The 23,712-nt window shown below is 37.8% G+C and overlaps 1 protein-coding gene and 1 long non-coding RNA gene across 6 annotated transcripts in view; one reads left to right on the top strand and one right to left on the bottom strand.

Annotated features, from left to right (window-relative positions):
* The window catches only part of Erbb4 (erb-b2 receptor tyrosine kinase 4), a 1,018,041-nt gene extending 1,009,343 nt beyond the window's left edge, over window positions 1–8,698 (top strand). For all 5 annotated transcript variants that reach the window (XM_063237442.1, XM_063237441.1, XM_063237439.1 and 2 more), the window contains one exon: window positions 695–8,698. In XM_063237442.1, coding sequence (XP_063093512.1) covers window positions 695–1,140 — 446 coding nt within the window. In that variant the 3' untranslated portion in view covers window positions 1,141–8,698. The remainder of the gene's footprint in view (window positions 1–694) is intronic.
* Window positions 6,845–22,141, bottom strand: LOC134473315 (uncharacterized). The gene is made up of 2 exons (XR_010043522.1): window positions 21,903–22,141; window positions 6,845–8,959 (listed from the first exon to the last, which is right to left on the bottom strand). It is a non-coding gene; the product is annotated as an uncharacterized LOC134473315 (long non-coding RNA).
* Between the last annotated feature and the right edge of the window lie 1,571 nt (window positions 22,142–23,712).

The raw sequence follows: 23,712 nt of genomic DNA, 5'->3' as shown, positions 1-23,712 counted from the left end.
TTTGCTCTTCTGTCACTATGATTGGACATTGGGAATAAATGATCTAATGATGCTTTATTGTTAAGTGCATATGTAGCACCACTAAGTCAACCAAAGGCATAGGAATGTCCATCAGAGTTGTTTTATTAGTGGATTTTTTTCCTTAGATGATTCCTTTCATCAGTGTAAAAGCTTCCTGGAGAGAGTTCCCATTAAATTCCTGTTACCAGAGCTACAAGGCTTCATGGCAAGCCAAATAGACTAAAAATACAATTCTTTTCCTTCATCCTGTCTTGGCACAGGACTAACCCCTAAACCCTTGGATTTTTCAAAAGTCTTTATAAAAATTCACATCCATGTACATGGAGAGGCTATTTCACCATAGTAGTCTTAATTTCTATGATAAATTATCAACTTTTGAAAAACTAAAACTTCTATGGAAGGCAAACAAGTGTGAATTTAAAAAGAACCATCTAGAGAATGAGAATTCTGATCCTGAGCTCATCAGTGCCTGATTTTACTGTTGATATTTTGGGCCCACTAGCTCCTTGTGTTGTGTGCCAGTGACAATTTACAAAGCATTTTTGCTGAGAATTCATGAAAACAAATGTGTGGCTGTCTAGCTCTAGACAGAACCCAACCATTGCCCATTTCTTTGGACTGATTGACTTTTTTTCAAAAGTAGATGTTACCTGAGCTTCTTTCATTCCTTCAGAATACCTGAACCCCGTGGAGGAAAACCCTTTTGTTTCTCGGAGGAAAAATGGAAACCCGCAAGCTCTGGATAATCCTGAGTATCACAAAGCTGCCAACGGCCCGCCCAAGACAGAGGATGAGTATGTGAATGAGCCGCTGTACCTCAACACCTTTGCCAACGCCTTGGGGAAGGCCGAGTATCTGAAGAACAGTGTACTGTCTGTGCCAGAGAAGGCCAAAAAAGCGTTTGACAACCCTGACTACTGGAACCACAGCCTGCCACCTCGGAGCACCCTCCAGCACCCAGACTACCTGCAGGAGTACAGCACAAAATATTTTTATAAACAGAATGGACGGATCCGGCCCATCGTGGCAGAGAATCCTGAATACCTCTCTGAGTTCTCCCTGAAGCCAGGCACTGTGCTGCCTCCTCCTCCCTACAGACACCGGAACACTGTGGTGTAAGCGGGAAGTCCTGGAAGGTGGAAAGACAGGCCCGCTCCATTTCCCCATCCCGACCCCTTCTCTCTGGTGATCTTCCTTCTCCCCCAGGCCAGTAGTTCTGACATTTCCCAGTGGAAGGCAGGGAGATGCAATGATAATTATGTGCTTATCTAACTTGAGCATTAGAAAGAGGGGCAGAAAGAGAAAACCAGAAGGAACCACACTTGCTTTTCTCTGCATGGGTTGCTCAGGAGAGTGGGACAGCCAGAGGAAGATAAAACATCGGATAATACTGCCTACTGCCAAGCTAGCTTGCAGCCAGCCAATCTGCTGTGCTCCCTTCCTACTTTCTTCCCCCTCGTCTTCCTCCTTTCCTTCCTTTCTTCCTCCTGTTCTCCCTCCTTCCCTCCCACCCTCTCTTCCTTCTTTCCTTCACTTACTTCTAAATACAGGTGGATGAAATACCATGCTATCTGTTCCTATCTGCAGGAATCCATGTATGCATATTCAGTGGCACTGAAATCTTGTTTCCATTAGAACAACAAAAAAAAAATAGCCATCTCAGTAAGGGGATAGTGAGTGAGATAGAGAATCCCATTTCTTTTTGCAACACTGTCTATACTGGCAAGTAAAAACGGCCAACCCAGCTGCCATGGTTTTTAAATCTCCATCAGATTGATATCCAGTCATTATATTTGGAAGGCTTTGTGCTTTAAAAAAAAATTTTTTTTACTTTGGCTTATTCATTTATATTAGTTTTTCCTATTTTTTGAGCTTTTAGTTCTGTGAAGATATTTACATCAAATCTTCTTGACACAATTTAAACAAAAAAGTTAATATAATGAAGAAGTCACTATTTTAAAAACAATCTTTAAAATTTGAAGGGAAGGCCAAGATGCCAGTCAAGTCAGCATCAAATCTAGCTTTCATGTTCACACTGTTGTGTATGCAGTCCCCCTGTTCTTTATAGTCTTTAATATCTTCTCCTCCATCCGCAACAGTATTTGACTGGCAGTTAGTAATTTTAAGGTAACTTAGGGTAACTAAGAGGCAGTCCTGTGTGGTTCAAGAAAACTACTGATACTTCCAGGGATGGTAGAATGGGGAAATCCACAAACTGGAAGAAAAACACTGGATTGGGTATGTCTACCTAGCAGGCACTCAGAGATGTAGTTTGCACTTAAGCTATAATTTTATTTCTTCTTTTTCTGGACTCCATTTTGGATGTTGAATGAAGCAATATGGAAGCAACCAGCAAATTAATAAAGTACATTTTTTAAAAGATGAGATAAAGACAGACTGTGAAAATGCCAACCAAATTAGGACTTTGGAACCGTTATCCAGGGATTATGGTGAGAGAGCCAGCACGTTATCTACATATAAGATCACATTTGCTACATCAAGAAATTTGTTTAGTTTATATGCTTCATATGAAGGAATGCAAGTTAAGGATTGGCTTGAATTCTGTAGAATTTCTAGTAAGAGACTTTATATGGAGTAGAAGGTACCTCTTTGCACATAAATCAATGTAATAAGAATAAAAACAAACATTCACATTATGGGTAGGACCTTGGCTCAAAATTTGTAAATAAATATGAAAAATCATCTCATGGAATAATTTTATTACCCCCAAAATATTAATCTTCTGATATTTTATGTCATAATTATTTTTCTTCACATAATGCACCCTAATTCTAGAACCATCCTTATTCTGTTTTATTGTAAAAGAGCATCTACTAAGTTAAGATGAGTGATAAGTGTTGAATCTCCAGGAAAACAGAGCCTTATGTTAGTAATTAGGAAAATTGGATACACATCTCTCTTTTTCACAAAATTCTGCTTCGAGTCATTTAAATTTTTAAAAGTTATTTCTTTCTAATGTTAAACATTAGGAGCAAATAAGTATCAGTAATCTTAAGGGAACCAATTACAATAAAAATCTGTGTTACTAATATGAAGAGAGCTTAAAGGGAAAAATATAAAGAAAACTATGTTTCTACCTATTTTGAAAAAACATAAATCTAACAACCAATCCAAACCTAAATTATCTAACTACTGCTTATTTAGAATCCCCTAAAAGCACTGTGTTAAAGGGGAAATAGTCAAGTGAGTGGAATATCTTCCCTTACTTCAAAATTTTATAGTGGAGGAGACATATAGAATGACATTTTAATTTTTCCATGAGTTCAAGGAATTAGATGATATGGTCTATTTTGTGAGCAACTTTACAAATTTAGGTTTTTAGTAAAACATATCCTGTAAACTCATTTGGGGAGTGATGTGAACATCCTTCAAATTACTGACATGAACAAACTGAAGAGTTGCAACGTTGCATTCCAAACACAGTTTTGGTTGGAACCTTTCATCCCTGGCTAATTGGCTCATCTAGATGGCAACTTTACCTTTCACTCTCAATAGCCAGTGATGATCTTTGGCCAAATCCTGGGAGGTTCTGGTCTCTTCTTATGCTATGAGAAGTACAGCGAGCTAAAAGAGTGAGCCGGAGGAGAAGAGCAGTTTATAGGATTCCTTCTGTTGAAGTTCAGTCTCCAACTTCCCAGGGATAAAGACTCATGATGACTCAGGATCATCATCTGAGAGCTAACAGCTCTCCTGCTCATTTGGAGGAGTCGCAAGGAAAAGGAGACCTGATATCAATAGTTTTGAAGAATTGAACGTAAGCCTTGCATTCTATACTACATAAATCTGACTCGAGTTTTCTTGATTTCGTTTTTTCATTGGTAGTATTCATATGGCTTCCATTGGCATTAGAAAGCAAAGTTACTTAATTTGGTAAAGGAAGAAAGATACTATTTTTGCTATTAGTGGAACTGACATATAGTTAGTGAATGTAGTCTGCTTCCTCTAAAACCAAAACACCGACGTTGGGTCATCTTTCACTAAAACCTACGGGTTGGTGCAAGTATAGTTTAAAATCCCCCCAGGTGCTTCTCAGTAGTACCACTTTAGCATTCATTTTGAGTTATTTCTATAATACATGCTTGATTTCAGTGGTTTGGAATTTTCTCCTTTGTTTTACTTTAGTGCCCAGAAACACATTTGAGAGTGTGTAAGAAGAATAAAGAGTTTCCTTTGCTCTAGACAATAATTCATCCAGAAAAGTAAACTTTAAAAATGCCAGCTGAAGCTCGCAAAGTGCTTTGCAATATCAGAATGCAGAAATCCACGATACCCATGGAAATACGCAGAACAAAGTATGTAAACCTGAGAAGCATAAGCTCTTGGCTTTTTGAATAGTGTAAGCAGCATGGATTAGGAAAAGATTCTCCAGAAACACTCTTGAAATGGTATGAAAAACAATGCAAAATTTAAATCCCCCTAAAATGCACTCACTAAAACTAAAGGACTTCCTTCAGTGATCAGGAAGAAAGACGGAATCACTATAACTTGTGGAAAGAAACAGTGCTCCTTTTTATCAGTGTTGTGATTGATATGGGTGCCAGAACCTTCTGAAGGAAAGACATGGTACGAGGATGGCACGGAGTTCCATGCTAAGGAAAGAGAATAAAAGCTTTGTGAGAATCTGCTGCTAACTGCTAAGCTGGAGGGGTGGTGATCAGTGTCCTTCCTGAAGTCAAATAGGAAAAGAAGATTTAAATAGTTTCAGCTGGACAGGGAAGGATGTAAATACAAGTGGGGTTTCTTTTAGAGCTATCTAACATTTCTTTAAAAACTTGAATTTTTCATCCATCTGTAAGTGTTGATTATTTAACTAGTATATGTAGTCCATAAGGTAATAGAAGAGGTGATTATGAAAACATGTATATATAAGTGGACGGAACCATGATAATGTTGAAAGATGTAGATTTAGTTAGGTTATCAAGTGTTAAATGATTTTAATATTAGTGAATAAATCAAATTAGGAAACTAACCATAAAGTATATGTAGCAAAATAAAATTTGGGCTATGAAAATATGGGTTGCATTTTGCCTAATTATATACATATATATATATTTACGTTTGTCATTTAAAATTGTTGTTTGGATTAGCTAAAAGTAGATATATGTGGCTCCAATGGTGAAAACTTGATTTAAAGCTCCACAGTTAAAATTCTTCTCATCTTCTTCTTTCTTTATCGTTTTCTAAATGTATTAAGTACAAGGAGAATTCTGGTTTTAGTTTTTGTAAATACCACCACCTTGTAGCTTTTAATAGGCAAATATGTTACATGTGACTTGAACAGGTCTTAAAAACAAAGGAAATGAAATAGTTCTGTTACCTTATAGAGAGACAAAAAGAGTAATAGCATTTAGAAAGCAAAATACATTTAATTCGTGACCCCTACTTTCTTTTCCCATCATACTCTGTCACTTCAAAAACCAGAAAGGAATTCATTAAAATCTTTCTGATAAATACCTACTAAATCAAGCTTTCTTTCCAATTTTAGTTTTTAGACTGATGATTTGCTTTGGGACAGGTGAGAATTTCAGGTGTATAAACTTCTATTGTTAAAAGCCAGAGAAGCCAAGCTGTAGAGTATAGCATACTCTCAGAGGGTCTTACTGGGTCTCTCTGTGTCTTGTGAACACTGGTGTCCATCAAGCTGGAGGGCAGCCTCATTCTCATGTAAGCCCAGAAGGACAGACTATGTCTCCTACTTGCCGTTTGCTTAAAAATAAATAACATTATACAGATATAGGTAAGATGATTGTAAAGGGCCACTATCAGTGGCGACCCAATTCTTACTAATATCACAACAGAGTTAGGATTTATACTTCCAAGTAGAATCAACAGAAAATTTCTTTGTGCAGAGATGCCTTTGCAAAAGGAGTTCTTGCTATCATCATGAACACAAAGCTCCTACACGCATCGTGTTAGGCCAGGTGTCTTTGTGTTTTCTGTCTTTCTTTCATTTAAATAAAGATCTCTGAAACAGTAGAAATTCCAAAAGCTCTGTTCAATTATCACTGATTGTGTAGAGGGGCAAAAATGTAGGAGGTGTCACTTCTGCAGACCCCTGCCTCGTTCCATTGCCAGCAAGGTGACACTTGTGCAGAAGGAATAACTTCTAGCATCTCATGATGAAAAGGTCGTAAGCCCCAATTTCCTGGATACTGACCTGCCTCTTTGTGGAAAGTACTCAACTTTGCAAATAAGGGATACCTTGCTAAGAATCACAGAAAACTTTATTTCTCTCTGAAACTTAGAGGAAAATAGCACCCTCACTTTTTTTTTCTCATTGGCACAGTGTCCTCATCCTTGTCATTTCCTACCAGCACAGTTCCCAGTGGCTCTCCTGGCACCATCCCTCTCGTAAGCCATAATGGATCCCTGGGGTCCCACACCCTGCTCTGTGAAAGACTGTCTTGGACTTTGCCCTCGAATGTCTGATTTTTCCATAAAAGAGCCCATCAATTTGGATATTAGGTAATTTTTCAGATAATTTACTGCACAAAGAACACACTTGCGTGTTACAGCTGCTTCGCCATGAAGGTTGATTCTCTCACACGTTGTCCTCTACAGCAATTTGAGATGCGGTAACCCGTGACGATTCTCAGAACTCATACATACGCCATGTTCTTCCAAGTTTGGGAGTTGGGCTTTCCATACAAATGATGTCCAGAACCAAGGAGTTAGTTTTTGCATGAAAATTAGTTTATTTACTTTACTCAACTTATGTAATTCCTGCTTGCCAAAGCTTTATAGCTGCTGTTATTTCTTTTCTTTCTCAAATGAGGAGTCTTAGCAGTAAAGGCTGTTCAACTTGGAGAGCTTTCTGCAGTTTTTTTTTTGTTTTTTTTTTCTGAATGACATATCCATCTAACAAATATATAACAAGCACAGTTTCACTTTAGTGAAACTATATGTGATCTAACAGAGTGCCATTCTTTCTCTACTTGGGCTCTGCGGGGGGTATTTTTTGCTTAATACTCCAGAGAGTTTCCCCCATATCATGAGTGTGGTTATATTTGCACAAATATACAAATATCTAAAAACAAAGCTTCATAAAATTCAGGCAATAGTCTAGCTTGTCCAAATCACTTGGCCTTTACTGCTTTTTTTTGCCCCTGATATATAGAGGTTTCACCCAGGCCTGTAGCCCTTTTGAAGGAAAGCAAACCATACCGCCTAGATATTGACATAAACCTGATTTTCAAACATCATGCCCAGATATTTTGGTTCATGGAGGGGTTGTACCTTTCCTCATAACGTGGCAGTTATATTTCCTGTATATTTCTGGATCTCTCAGGGGCTGGGAGGGGGGAGTGAGGGGATTACAACCATAGCACTCCAAGAACCCTTTTTCGAATTACTCCCATAATCAAACTACAAAAGTTATTTTCTAAATGTAGATACATAAGCTGTTGTTTTAAAGTAAGGTACTTTGAAATATGTAGCATAAACTGGTACTGCTGTTACATGGGTCGATTATTAAACTGAGCAGCTATGCGAGGGCAGCTAACTTTGAATGCATATCTCAGCTGTGTCTCCATCTTTATCATGAGCAACAGGGGTTGTGTCACTGCATGGTGATTGTGCATTTTCACGTGCTTATACTAGCGGTCTATGCCTTCCTCGAGCATCATTAGAAGATCAACGTGCAAGACAAATCACAGCACAAAGAAAAACCACATCACATTCAATCTTCTCTCAAACACTCATCTTGTGCATGCGTCAAAGCAGTTGACTAAGGTCCGTTTGGGTGAAAAAAGGGAGAAACTTTACCCAAAAGGCAGAGTTGTGTTCATTTCCTTATTTTCTTAACTTGTAAACAGAAAACAAGGCCTCTCTCTTGTGAAGTATCTTCAAAGGATAGAGGTACAAGAATAACTTGCTGGTAAGCCATCAATGTTTCATTTAAATCCCAGCATTCAAAGTTAGCTGCCTTTTTGAAATATACAGACAAAAATACTACTGTATGTTTGAAAATGTGAATAGTATTTTTATAGCTTGTTAAAGACATGGCTAGTTGCATTTGTAAATAAGGATAATGTTGCTTTGATTTTCTTTTGTGAACATCTTTATTTGGAATATAATGGTCTCTAGGGTTGATTTGTATATAAGTAATTGGCTTGTGATTGTTTCTTTTTGGTTGGAAGTTACCATTTTGACATTACTTGTGATTCTGTGTTTAGCACTATCGTGATGTGTCCAACCTCTGCTTTCGCTTACACAATAGGATATGCCAATTGTGTGTGGTGTAATGTTATTTTTTTCTATTTTATTGATGAAGGATTATGCACTTAACACATACTAACTTTTTTAATGTTAGGTATATTTTTAGTATAATTTCCCTTATTCATTCATCTCCAACCCTTCACCCCATTTTCTGTCCTGCCCCCATTTCTGCTGTTATTTGAGAATGAGGGAGAAAGAGTATTTTAAATTTCTATAATTAGGCTCTTCAGTTAATTCTCCAGGATCCTCTTTTGGCTCTTGGGAAAGAATTGTACCTGTGCAAGGTGATTAAGGAATGCGAACTGCTTCACCTCATTCCACACTGATCATCCCAGCTGAACAATTTGAAAACTGTTCTGCCTTTTTGTTACATGAATCTGTCAGAAATATATTTTTAATTTAATATAAATGAAATTCAATAAAATATGAAACAAATGTTCTCTTCTGTGTCAGAAATTTGTTATAAGAAAAAAAAACATTGGAGAAGAGGAAGGTTTTGCTGGAGTTAGCAATCTGAAGATATAAAAGTGGGCTTCTTTGTACCCATACTTATGGATCTCATTAATTATTCTCCAGGCCCCTTTGGTGGTTTGGACTGTGAAATGTTTCCCATGGTCACAGCATCTGGGCTCACGCCTGTCGATGTGTCCAGACTTACTCATCTGTGTAGACCCCATTTAATTAACTGTGGTTGGTTTATCTGGAAATAAAATAATAATAAAATATTTTGTAGGTTGAATCTAAATAGCGTTAATATTTTTCCCGCTGACATTTCAGTTTACAGAAATGTTTCATTGGGAATAGTTTTTTATAAAAAACATGAAATCTTGACACAGGACTTGCAGTAGGAGAGGGGCTTGAGACCTAAGTGAATCACTTAGCTAAAGACTGAAGAGCTTGGAACTGTAGTAGACAGATTTCACAGACTTTGCTGACAGGAACAAGTTCCTCTCTAAACACCTTAGTGTAATTCTTCTGTAAGTTTTATGTATTACTCCTTCAGGGTTCCAAAGTTTAAGGATTTTAAAATTCCAATAACTTTTTGTCAGAAAGCATACTAGTCTTTCAAACTACGATTATTATTTGATTACAAATGTTGTCAACTCACTCATAAATATATTTTCTATATAATATATTGTAGTCAGTTCGCTGAAGTCTGTTCATTTATGAAACTTTATCCTGTGGGTGATTCCTCCTGCTATTTGTGGGGAATGTTCTCACTTGCCCTTCCTTGGATATTTTAAAGTTTCCACCCCTAATTAGTGTTGTTTCATAGTGTTCAAGAGATATAGTGTATATATTGTCCAGGGAATTTGGCTTTTTAAGACACTGACAGGTTGAGAAAATGGGAGAAACCATTCGGGTTCCCAATATTTTCAGGTACAATTGCAATTTCTGGTGGTACCATGAGACTTTATGAGAGTTATATGCAAATGACATGTCCTTAGCAGTATATGAACTTATTTTGCATGTGTGGAACATTTAGCTTTCTAGATCCTTTAAGATATATGTTACTGGAATGGTCCTGGTCATTCATCTAGGGAAAATAAAACTAAAGTCTTGGGTACATGTACCCTTTCCTATGTGGTACTAACCCTCAAAAATACAGCCTGCGGCTGAGAGTATTTCTTTTCTCTACTTTCTTAGCCACTGCTTTTTCTCTCTCTGCAAAAGAACCTCATTGTAATAGGATCATGCTAAGCTGAAACAATGGCCTTCACTATGGACTACAAGCCTTCACTAGTGAATTGACTACCACTCTTCTAATACAACTAAGCACTGCATTCTACTGCTCATGCTTCATGCAAGAAACTTAGCTGCAGTGGGGAATCAGGTTCTTTCTATTCAAGAATGGTAAAGGTAGTTGTACTCAGTAGCACATTCTTGTAGTCCTAGGCACTCAAGAGGCTGAGACAGAAGGATTGCTTAAGCCTCCAAGCCAATTCAAAAGCAATCTGAGAAGCATAGTGAGACCTTGTTGAGAGACAGGATGGGGAAAGACAGAGAGGGGGGAAGGGAGGGATGGGGAAGGGGGGGGAGGGAGGAAAGGATATATATATATATATATATATATATACACATATACATATATACATATATATACATATATAAATGAAATGTAGGTAAAAACTATTAAAACATGTAGAGAACCTACTGATTGAGTACAGTATTATGAATGTGCTTGATAAAGACACTTGTTTTCCCATTTGATATATCAGAGAATATTACAAAACTTATATATATATATATATGTGTGTGTGTGTGTGTGTGTGTGTGTGTGTGTGTGTGTATGCACATCCTTACAGAATATCAAGAATTTATTCTATAGATGTGGAAAGATACATTTATTTAGGTTTTGAAAAACCTGATATAGAATTTCTGTTTTCAAGCTCTCCCACCATATGCCCAAGACATATATCAATCTGCGAGTTACAATCGTAAAACTGTACGCTGAGCAGGTGCGTAGTTAGCTAATTGTACCTCCCTCTGCAGAATTATCAAGCTGCATTGTGAACCACAGGGAGCTGAGGCACTAGACAGCCATCATGAGATTAGTAACAGAAGACTGTCACCCAGATAGCAATTTCGAAGCTATAAACAGAACAATTCACCACCAGACAGCAATCAGAAGACTGTAAACCAAATGCCACTCAGGAGACATGTGAATATTGGCAAATCTGCTCATATAAGTTACCCATAGATTTTTAAAAGAAAAGTACTCATCTTGAAAACTGTTTGACCTATTTCCACCGCCTCATCTCTCCAAGACAGAGAGTTCTACAAAACAATATAATCAAAGATTTCTGCCTCTGACAAACAGCAAAACATAGTTTCCAAACATGAAAGACATTTTATAGCTGCTCGCTGATTCCTGTGGAAAGGGACACATACATACCCGAAAAGAACCTGAAGAGCAAACCTTAATAGCTCATTCCAGTTATCTTCAGTATCATATTTTATGTCATCTGCTTCCATACAATCACGGATTTGGGGAATTACCTTGCTGTTAGCATGAAACTTACGGTTGGTTGGATTCCCAGCCGCCACCCCCATGACAGCATTGATTGGATGGCAACACTTATTGATTGGATGCTTTATGTGTACTTGCTCTTCATTAAAAAATGATACATATCAGCTTGGTATAGCCCTAATAGGTGCTCTATCATAAATGAGTAAAGTTTTAGAAAACCTGGACCAACGTCCTATCAAAAGTAGCACATTGGAACATAAATTGATGACATTAAGATATATACTTTATAGTATAGTGCAGTTATAGGATTATTATTAATGTATCAGTTACAGTTTTTCCTGACACACCTAAATTCAGATGTTCCCTTATGTTTTTTTTTTTCTTTCTGTAAGAAATCTTAGTTCTTTCTCTAGCTCCAGACAATCAAGGAATGGAAAATACAAACTGAGTAGGACATTTTTTCAGAATCAAGTTAGAGTACATTCAGACAGTTGCAGGGTTTTCCTCATTATAACCTCTCAGAGGTACAAGTTCTGGGAACTTTATTACCAAGGATTCTCAGGCTCTACACTGATGATAAATTAACCCTGCAGTACCATTGGCTTATCGTACAAAGACTGATTTTTGCTATGAGTCTAACAGAATTGTTCTAAATTACGACTTTGGAGATCAAACCGTTTCATCTGCGGCTCATCTGTCCAAACATTGCTTCCTGATCAGAGTGACACAGAAAAGAAGTTGACAGGTCAAAGGAGAGCTTTTCATTGCCACAGCAGAGAAGTGACACACCACTCCTGCTGATAGGCTCCTGTTTGAAACTCACCACTTGGTTCTGTCAAGTTCAAAGGTATGGGAGCTCACTGATATTCAGGGAACATGAAGTTATCTGACACATGATATAGCACTGTAAGAATGAAAGGAAGTCTACCCTTGCCCATGTCTCATGTGATATATGCTAGGATATACACTATAGCTCTGTTTTTAATTATCACTATCCTATTCTCGCTTCGTTTGAGATATCGACCTCCCCATCTGGTACACAGACATTTGAGCTAATGCTTATTGTACCATTCTATGTCCTTAGGAGAACTATGGTCCTCAGGCCCTCCAGCAAACTGAACCTTTCTAGGGGGAACAGAAAAGGATTCAGATTTATTTACTGGTTTCAGGCCCAGAAAACTTGGTCCTTCTACCCATGGCTCTCCATAATGCTTAATCCAGGGGAAAGTGAAACCCTCTAGATCTACTTTAATCACTGCATCGATGAGTGGAAAATAATTTGCATTTCCAAACTTAATCTAAGGAAAGTTATCATTTTAGGAAATTACCAGAAATTTAAATATGTGGGAGAGTGTATCTGTGGTATGAGATAGGGACATGAGAATAGCCCGAGTGCAACAGACAAATATACAAAAAATGAAAGTTGTCTTCTCGAAGGTACAGCTGAACTAATAACTAAGATGTAATGTTACCACAGGAGCTATATCCATAAGATTAGTACATACAATTTCAGAAGAAATCGGAGAAGTAAAATAAATGATAAAATGAAAAACTTTTCTAGTGGAAAAAACGTGACAGAAAAATTATACAGCTAGAAGCAAATGGTGAGGAAGGAATGCCAAGTTCTTCAGATACTAGAGGCCACAGGCGAAGCAGGAGTAGCATCAGTGACCACCCCTCCTAAATAGCTGCCCAAATCAACTGAAACAAAGGAAACAAAAGAAAGCCAGCATCTCCAGGAGTGCAGGCACCTCAGCTACTTTTTATTTGTTCAGTTTCCGGCCCTGGCCTTTCTCTGGCCAGAGGGAACAGAATCGCTACATGGACTACATAGCCCAGGACTTCTGGGTGAGATGGAGCATTTACGTTTCAGGGACTTGATTGCAGTCCTTGTTTTCTGATTCACAAGAAGGATGAATAACACCCCACAGCTAGTTGCATTTACAGACCTGGTTCTATATAGCCAAAGGTCCAAGAGCAAAAGGAAAGGGTTCTGAGAAGTCAGAGGAATGTTTTCAAGTGCTTCCTTTTCTTTGATCAAACAAGATATGCTTTCCCTCTAGTTCAAGTTGGCTTATCTCATGATCCAGGGTTTCTGTAGAGGACTGCTGTAGTTGGTACTATACAACCAACTGTGAAAACTGAATTTCAGGGCTCCACAATGAAACTAGGAGTGTCATCAATCTTGAAATTTGTGCAAATTAATCCCTATGAGTCCTGACAAGTTGGTACAGCTTGCCTGATTGCTTCAGCTGTACATAACATCATCCTTAATTAGTAACATAAAAAGCCTTTTGCTGGCAATATCCCGAGAGGTTAGCTAAGGGTTAATCATGGCTCTAAACTCTTCTGGAGAGAGCTAGGATGGAGCAGCCAGACTTAGTGCCCACTCTTTCCCCACAACTGTGTCTGCATGTTGGAGAGTAGGATGGGGATGCAGCTCACCAACTACCCCGACCTCTAAATCAAGGCTTGAGGTGAACATTGGTAAGCATTGTCTCTGTGTTCTAAAACACACTAGGTTGAGTTTTCTTGTGTTGTTTGGGGAGATTAAACTGAGAAAATTGCTATGGAGAGCTACTTTGCCTTCTTAGTGGGTGGATAAAACCAAGCAGTAAGGCTGAGCTTACCTAGGTGGTTGAGCTCATCTGAGGCCAAAAAGAAGCCAGCTAAGTTTACCTTTGTGCCCTTAGTTAGTGGGCTCAGAGAATCAGCAAATTAGAACAAGCTCAGTATCTTTTTTATTTTGAATACAGTAGTTTAGTTTTTATTACTCAATATTTTTAAGGAAAATGACAATGTAGAGGCAATAAAAATTAAAGTAAAAATTGTGTGTCATAGCCAAATCATTTTGTGCAAAGCATTTGCCACAATGGGGTCATTTGCTATATATATTCATTAAATGTGTTTCCCTTCTTAAAAGATGTCAAGAACATTATTTAATTCCACATTCAGTCTTTTAAAGCTTATTTTTGATAGTTCAATACTCTGTTATGTGGAAGTTGTATGTTTTCAACCAGTTTGTTTTCTGAAAATATCTTTCTGTGACCTTTCATATAAATCAAATTGTCTTAGAACAAATTTCTAAAAGTAGAATCTTGAACTCGATTGGTGTACACCTGTTTCAGGGACTACGAAGCATTTTTTCACTTTCTTCAATTGACATATCACTTTGGAGAATCTTCCTTGAAAAATCGAAAATCATTTAGAACAAACCAAAAACCCATAAGACATCCATTTTGACAGTTCCATTCCTAGAAGCCTATGAGAAGGTGTTCTGAGAATCTCCACTTTGAGTTCCTCTCCTTTGAGTTCCTTTTCAAGTGAAACCTCCATAATTACTCCATAAAGGGTTACTTCCTTTTCTCTACATAGCAACATTTACCCCAGTGACACTCTTTTTTATTTTTTTTCCTTACACAAGAGAAGTGAACAAAGAATGAGATATTAAATGGGAGGGAGAATATTGATTTGAGATCCAAGTCAAAGTTGTCATTAAAGCAGGTGCCCACTAAGTAGACATGAAGACTAGGAAACCACACAAATATGTCTTCCTAATTTGCATTATTTCATCCTGATCTAAAACACCTTTGTCCATATCCCTTTCATATCTCTCACAAACTAATTATCTAGGTGCTACTGTGTGTTGCGATCTGTTTTATTTACATAGCACTGATGATAGTGTTGCTGCTGCTGCAGGTAGGAAAACAAAAAGATGACACTTAATTTTCTATTTTTGAAAAGAATGAGAACTGTCTTAGTCACTTTTTCATTGCTAGGACAATGGATTCAATACCGGAAACTTAAAGGAGGAGAGGTTCACTTTGTCTCACAGTCTCGGTCTGTAGTTCCTGGCTCCAAGGCAGGAAAGGCAAGGTGGCAAGGTCTGGTGAAGAAAATTGCTTACATTATGGCAGCCAGGAAGGAGGAGGGGAAGGAAGACAGGAAGACGGGGTGGGGGGGCACAGAGAGAGACAGACAGAGAGACAGACAGACAGAGACAGAGACACACACACACAGAGAGGAGGAGCCAGGAAGGAAGATACATCCTTCCAAGTCACATCCCATAGCCCACCTCTAAAAACCAGCTTGGCTTTAGCACCCACAGAATCCAATCCCCTTCTGCCAGCCCTGTCTCTGAAAGCATGAGGATTTGGGGCCATTCCAAGCCCAAATCACAGCAGGGACTTAACAGCGGCACTGTAACCCCAAACCCGCTTTCATGCCTCCCCATTTAGCTGCACATTTTAACACTGAAATTATTAAAACGCCTGGGGGTGCTGCTCAGGGGTATTATCATGTTTCACAGGTGAGGCCCTGAGTTCAATACCCGGCAGCAAAAATAGGGGAAAAGTGTCTTTTATTCCCTGTAATAAAGTCTTAATTTGTTAGAGCTCTTTGAGGAGCAAAATCACTCATCCCCAACAAAAGGTTCCATTCACAGGAAATGCTGTAAGTCTAAAAACTGTACATCAAAATGTAGAGTGTACTCAAAATATGAAACTTTGGTATTTGTTTGAAATGAGTTGGAATTGAACATCAAGTCTTTAAAGCTACCACAGTCGGCTTCTGCTCATTATTTACCCTTTTTCAATCAGCCACTGCTACTAATTTTATATTTACTTTTACACTAAAAAATATTTCTGAGTGAAACAAGAAAAATGTTAGTTGAAAAATTTAACGCAGAACTTCCAAATCATCTCAATAACATGGACATTTTCACTAATAGTTTATACCAAAAATACTTTGAAATAATACCTCAGAGAAAGAAAGGGCCTATACAAGAGGGAACTATCAAAATTCTACCAGGCCCTTTTCTGAGAGGCTCTGAAAATAAATTTGGCTTTTATAAGAATAATTTCTAAAATTTATTTGTAGACACTGAGTAGTTAGAATTTATTTTCAGCATGGAAACGAAGAGTATTAGCTATCAGACGTTAGACAACAAGTGCTTGACAAAGGATGTGAGACCGTGGGATTCACTTGGAACCCAGAGTTGGTGTGAAGTATTTTAAGCTTAAAGTTATTTGAGATTTAACAAAGGGAGAAGGAAATCTTCTCTGATGGAAGGGAAAATCTTCTGAGCAATGAGGGCTGCCATGAATTCTTTCTTAGGGCAGGCTTCCACTCCCAGACAGAGAACATGAGAAACCTCACCATAACTCTCCTGTTTGGGGGACATTCATGGTCCTGCAAAAGGCAGACCACTCATACCATGCAGAGCAGACGGGACAGTGGCACAAACTTTCTCCTTTCCCCTTTATTCTCTTAACAGACTCATTTGTGTGTCTTAAAGACTATGTTCCTCCCATAGACGCCATTTCTCCTCCATTTCCCCTAACAAGTTAGTTACATAAACATCTGACTCTAACCACTTTACAGCCCAGCCACTTTTGCTCATTCTCATGTACACATGCATATGAATCAAGCTTTTCCTTTTGTGAATCTTTTGTTAGTTTAATTCACAACCTTCAGGTACTGAAAGGAATTAAAAATAGGGAAAAGATTTTCTTCCCTTATAAGACTGGAAGATTGAATTAGGAGGCTACCTCTTCCAATCATCTGATTATCAAAATATGATATCCACAGGATAGAAATGTACAATAGCTTTTAAACTTAATATAACCACTTGGTTCCACGGTCAAACTAGTGAAATTGCAATGTAGTCTTGCAATTGAAAGTGATGGCCGCTTTGTAATTTGCACATCTTGGGTCACAGTAATTTTTCATTTGTTTTCCCTCCTGATGCCTTAGTTGTATAGATAAAAATCAAAAAAATTTCCCTAGGCATACTCCCCTTGTTTTTGTGCTATGGGTTTTGACAACACAAATTCTTTAAGTCTAAATGCTTGAACACCTCCAAACAAATGCTCTATAAATGTGTAATCTGGGCTCAGGTGAGCATGTTATATTTAGTGAGAAAAAGTAAAGGTCAGTTAGCTCTTCGAGGCATATTTTTAAATATTCCAATATCCCTAGGTGCCAACTATTTGGTTTTTCTTTTTTCCCCAACAGCCTCAATATTTTATATTCACAAGCCGGGAAAGGTCATTTCCTAGAAATTTAATTCAGTTAACTGCAAAATACATGTTTCTTGTTTATTTGGGATATAAGATTTAATTTTTATGGAACATACTAGATATAGATGTATGTGCTAACATATACAAGTTCACATCTCTGAGTTGCATAATGTAGGACTACCTTTACATACACCTATAGTTTTCTCCTGTTACATACTGGTTTTCAAACTTTGATTTCCTATCATTAAACATTGACATGCATTTCCAAACTTCCATAAATTCCATATCATACCATTTTTGGATGCACAAAAAAACTAAGTGCAAGGTTTCACCTCTTATTTGATTAAAAATATGGTAAGAGAATGAGGAGGGATTGATTCCATCTTAAGAATGCTTTCTGAAACTATTAAAAACTTATCTTTGCAAAACACTTGACAACAATTTTCCTTTGGGTTATGCACAATGAATTACCTAAGTACGACAAAAATCACAACTGATTTCTTTGTTCTTGTTTCAGTGAGGCTGTTCTCTCCTTAAATTCATAACAATGTTGTGTGTTTGTTTCTGGTCTACAGACTCAAATGTAGGACCTCACACTTGTAAGGCAGGTGCTTACCACTGAGCTATATCCCCAGCCCAGGGATTGTGTTTTAAGTTTCTTAGTTAGTTGCTTCTGTGCCTTTTCTTTTCACTCTGTTTTACAAATTTGCAGTCTTTCTCTGAATATGTATCTGTCTTGGTATTTTTTGGCTGTCTGCCTCTTAGCGCTCCCTTCACTGCCCCATCACCCTTTCTCTTAGGCACTGTGACAGCGGTTGCCAGGGAGTACAGTATCAAGGAAGGATACAGAGAAAACAAGTCCCTGGAAAAGGGCCTGAAAGGCAGAGAATTAGAAAGGAATCTAGCTCTCCAAATCCACAGAAAATGCCCATTGCTCACAGCAAGACTACACTTGGCAAAAACAAGAGGATGCATCCACTTTAGTCCTGCCAGGGATGCCTAAAACAACTTTCTACAGACAGCAAAGTGTGTGCAGCTCTAACCAAGTCATACTCTGGGACCCATGTGGTATAAAACATTTCAAACATACAAAAGTGGTCCCACATTAATGACCTCATATGCATTGTAGGTTTGAACATGTTGATGGGTTTTAGATGCCATAGCAACCCAAGGACAAAAAATCCCCTTTCCAACAGAAAGTGGGGGTGCTTCACTGCTTCGGTTAGAGAGTTACTTTCTCTCTATAAAAGCCATGTATAAACTGTGACCTTCGGCTTCTTCAGGGCTTTGAACTCTTCTCACTAATCTATTCCACCCTGATGAGTTTTGCGATCCTTGCTAAAAATAAAATAAATCTATAACTTCATGTCTACTTGTGTATGTCTCCCTCAGTTCTTTGTTTGGGATACCAAGAATCTAAACCTGTTACTAAACCCCACCCCAATATTTTTTGGTGAGCCAATCAAAACTTGAACACTGTAGTGGGGAAATATTTTTTCCTCTCCCCCTGTCCCCTTTCTAACATACTTGCCCTCTTTGTTTCTGGTTCCTTATTGCAGGCAAAGAGTTAGATGCCATTAGGGAATCCTGTGTAAAGACAACTCAGTCAGGAAACAAAGCACTAGAGGTTCTTTGGGCCACACCAGAACTCCATGCACCTCACAAGTCTGTGTTTCATGTGTGTGCAAGCTAAAATTTAAAATGTATCTTTTGGTTCCATGATTTTCTTCTTTCTCATACTGCATTCAGCGTTCTCCTTCTCTTTGGGGAAAACTCTCAATGGCTTGGTCTCCTGCTTGAGCAGCCAGCTAACTCCAGCTGGCCCCATCTGTATTCAGTGTAATCCCAATCTCACAGGGCCCTTCCCCTAAATGGCTTTGTGAGGCTTTCTTTTCACTGACCATGTCTAGTAGCTTTGCAGATGGGTTTTAAAATTTGTCCCTCGCTTAATTTTATCTTTCCTACATTACCTCTGATATCAACCACATGAATAAGGAGAGACAGAGACAGACCAAACCTTTTCTGTGACAAAATATGGGGACAGGGTACTGGAGAGAAACCAGCTGACCTATTCAGTGTCCATCAGCATATCCCGCAGTTGGTCTTTTTACTGTACCCAGGTGGTAAAAACTAATTTTTTCTTATTTTATTATTTTCGTTAGTCCATGCTGCTAGTGTATAGTGGTTACATTCTTTGTGTGGCACTGGTGTGTGTACACAGCACATCTTGATTCCTTTTCTAATCCTCTTTTCATTCCTTTTTCCTCCTCTTCCTCATCCCTCTCCTTGCCTCTTGATTCTAATCCCATTTGAGAAGAATTTGTCTCTGTATTGTTATATTTGACTTATATTTTGTCCTTAACTTTTATTTGGGTTTCTCAGATAAGAGAAGCCACATCATATTTAAGCTTGTGTGTCTCATTTATTTCACCTAATATTATGATCTCAGGGTGCATCCATTTTTCTATAAATGACTCAAGTTTATCTTTATGGAAGAGTAATCCATGATCCCACATTTTCATTATCCATTGATTTATTGATGAAAATACAGGCTAATTCCAAGATTTAGTTATTATGAATTGTGCCACTCTAAAGAGACCCTGCCTAGAGAATCTTGTATCTTTAAAATAAAAAGACAAGTGGTTTGTTTCTTCAGAGACCTAGAACTAGAGTGAGGGTCTTAAGAAAATTAATAAAATAACAAGATTATGTCACTTAAATACATTAGAATCTCAGGCATTTGGGAGTTTTATTTTATACCCTTTCTTCCTGTGTGCAAAAGTTGAATGTGTTTTTAAAAGTAATTTACCTGGGTAAAAAGTCTAAGAATCAGTTAAATTTGAAGAATACATTATAATGAGCCCTTAGCTCTACACCTTTTGATAGTAAGCAAGTATATCAGAGTACTTTTCAATGAGTTGTCAATATTTTAGTAGAAATAGATTATTAGTGTTTGTGGACTTCTCTTTTCAAAGCCCTAAAACACTTAGATTAGCAGAGACTTGTTCTCCCTTTTAAAGTTTCACATAAATCTCTTTCCAGGAAAATCTTTAAAAAATCAATCTTGTGGTATATGTTTAGCTAACTTATTTTCTCTTCCTTAGAAATCATCATTGCCAATCATGCATGCCAGTGGTTTTCTTAGAAGTGGCTCTTCACTTCAAAGCTGGGACTGATGTCTTCATTTGTGTCATTTGTAGAAAAATGGTTGCAACTTGAAAACATAATGTTAAGTGAAATAAATCAGACGCATATGCTCAAATACCATATGGCTTCTCTCATATGTGAAATCCAAAGTATAAATAAACAGCAAAGTAAAAGACACATAAAAGAAAATAGGAAGATAGATCTGTTGCAAATGGGAAGGGATCCTAGAGACAGAGATTAGAAGAAGGGGAATATGAAGAAATTGAGATGTGTTATGTACATATGTGACAACCCACAATGACAGTAATCATGCACAACAAACATGCACTAAAAAAATGAAATGAAAATGAAGGAAATAGATCTGTAGATACAGTGAAAAAGGAGGGAGAGGAAAATGAAATAAAAGAATTAAGATGTGATGAGTACATGCACCTACTACCTAAGATGAATGTATACATTAAATACTGCAAACATGTACTAATAAAAATAAATTAAATTAAAAGATTTGCAGAGATAATTGGAATGAATTAAAACCAAATCACAGCAGCAGGAGAAAGCTTCTTGATCTAAATGCATGATGACAATTTATATTGAAGATTACATTAAAACAGAGTTTTTTTTGCTAAGTCTTCAAACTATGTGTAAATTTCAATATGCACTGTAAACCCAGTGTGTGTGCCTATGTAGAACTGATTTCTGCTTCAAGTGAAGATACACCTTTTATTTTATAAGGTTCTCTCTATCTGAAATCATGCAAATATTTATAATTTGATCACTAGAACTTGTAGAAATAGGGTCAATTTGAGCATATCTACTCAGAGACAAAAGAGGTTGTTTTTTGAAGTATCTTGGTTAAAGAGAATTATTCCTTCTCTTAGTTTTTTTTTAAACAGAACCATAAGCAATTCAAACAAATCTAGGAAGTACAGTATCCTTCAGAAATTACACTTTCTGAAAATCCTTCAAAGCAGAGTGCAAATGAGCTGTTGCTCTCACTACCTGTAGGCTGAAGTTCAGATTTTGTCCAGTTTTGTAATGTGCAAGGCTGCTTCAAAACAGCAATGTGAGGACAGCCAGAAGCTTCGAACAGGTCTGTGAAATGGCAGGATTTTATATTTACTACTAGCAAAAAACTGATAGAAAACCTCATAGAGGAAATAGTTTAAGCCTTCTTTCTGCTGGGGTGCACTTCTCACAATAGCAGACTTTTGCAAGTACAGTTTTAGTCTGGGTTTTAAATATTGTTTTCCTGTTAACAAATAAATTATTCAGAATGTGGAAGAGAAACCTCATTCCTTGATGATCTCTCATGGTGAGATATTCACTGTCTCTCTGACAGAAACAAATTGAGACTATAATACTCAGTGTGGATTAGACTTGAGGACCTAAGATGATCACTCTTATCATTGGAATAAAAAGTACATTAAGAACCCCATTAATTATGAAAAGGTGAGAGAGATAACATGGGGTAAAGAAGAAAATTCAACTATGTTGGAAAAGATTACCTTGTAATCGCTTCTCCTGGCGATTAAACAGCGCACATCTTCCCCTCCAGAACCAGGAAGTGATGATCAAAATAAGGAATAAAGTTCCCCCAAAGTGAACCACAGCCACTCTTAGCAACAAAGTCCCAGGCTCCTCCAATGATAATGGCCAAATTCGCATCTGGGGAGCCAGCATGACAAGCTCCTCAGGAGAACCAATGGCTCCAGACAACAACATGGGAGAACCCACAATGCTTCTGTCTTCCTCTCCAGGTCTCTCGTCTATGCAGCAACAGCCTCAGGTGGGCCCTCTACACTCAGCATCACGTTGACTCATTTCAGCTGGTGTTAAGCAGCCCACCCATTTATAATTTACAACACCTGCTCTGATGAAGTCCTGAGGGGTTCCCAAGCGAGTTGCTGTGCCTGCCTGTGGAAGGCTCCATAACTTGTGAGGAGCTCCACATGATCCTGGATGCAATGGGCTCGCAAATTCAACTTCTTGTTGCTACAAGGACAATTTATGCTGTTTAACTTTCCTCTCCATTATACCCTCCTCTAGTTCTATAGTCATAACTGGGGAAAAAGGGAACCCTATTCTTTACTCCTGTTTTGACAATTCAAAGACCAGCCACGAATTCCCAATTGCCCCATGATGTCTTTTCCTCATTGAAAAGAGACCTACTTTTAAAATTAGACCTATTTGTTTTGACTTCTCAAAGCTACATCAAATTTCCCCAAATCAATTAGTCATCTGCTAAATACTGCCTTAATAAAATACCAAAGGGCACACAAGGACATTTCTTGAAACTTGACCATCTGATTGTCCCAGCACAAGTGAACATAAACCATGGGTTTGCGATGACTAGATTGTACAATTATTTGGTTTATCTTCCTATGATCATTTTTAACTCAGCTGTCCTGATCACTTTCTCATCACTGGGGCAAAATACCCTTGGTAGAGTCCTGTTGATTCTTGGGACATCCTCAAGGCATCTTTCTTTCCTATTATCCTAATCAGAGTATTTTTATGTTAATCGTTTTGGTAACCATGTTTTTCTCAGTCAAAATTGTAGAGGTCAAATTTTCTGGCTCTTTCTGTCAGGTGGAAATCCAAACATTTAAAAACCATTCACATGTATCATTTGCTTTTGATTCTTCATGTAGAGCTGGCTAACAGCTTGCAACAGCACCCAAGCCACAGAATGAATGTTGAGCTGCCTTGAGATTTCTTATGTCAGGTCAATTAATCTGCCTATCTTAATCTCAGTCTCCTGCAGATTCAAAGAACATGAACAAATGTAAACTGAGCATTGTTATTTGGAGAAATACAAATTAAAACAAGACTGAGATTCCATCTCCAGAAAAAAATGGCTATCATCAACAAATCAACCAATAGCAAACACTGGCAGGGCTATTGGGAAAAAGGAACCCTTCTCCACTGATGATGTGAGTGTAGACTGCTGCAACCACTGTGGTAATTGGTGTGGAGATTCCTCAAAAAATTAGGATTAGACTTCCCATTAGACTGCATTATCGATCTACTTGATATTTTTTCAGAAGAACTGAACACATCATACCACAGTGATGTATGCTCACCCATGTTTACAGCTGCACAATTTATAATAGCTAAATCCTGGAAACAACCCAAATGCCCTTCAACTGAGGAATGGATTAAAAAAAGATGTGGTGTTTTTATATAATGGAATACTACTCAGCCATAAAAAATGATAAACTTGAGGCTTTTATAGTTAAATGGATGCAACTAGAAACCGTAATCATAAGTGAAATAAATCAGACTTGCATGTGTAAACACCATATTGCCTCCCTA

Source organism: Cavia porcellus, unplaced genomic scaffold (genome assembly GCF_034190915.1).
Source record: "Cavia porcellus strain 051 isolate PalLab524CR breed Dunkin Hartley unplaced genomic scaffold, mCavPor4.1 scaffold_26, whole genome shotgun sequence".
Lineage (NCBI taxonomy): Eukaryota > Metazoa > Chordata > Mammalia > Rodentia > Caviidae > Cavia > Cavia porcellus.
This window is presented reverse-complemented; position numbering and strand designations above follow the sequence as displayed.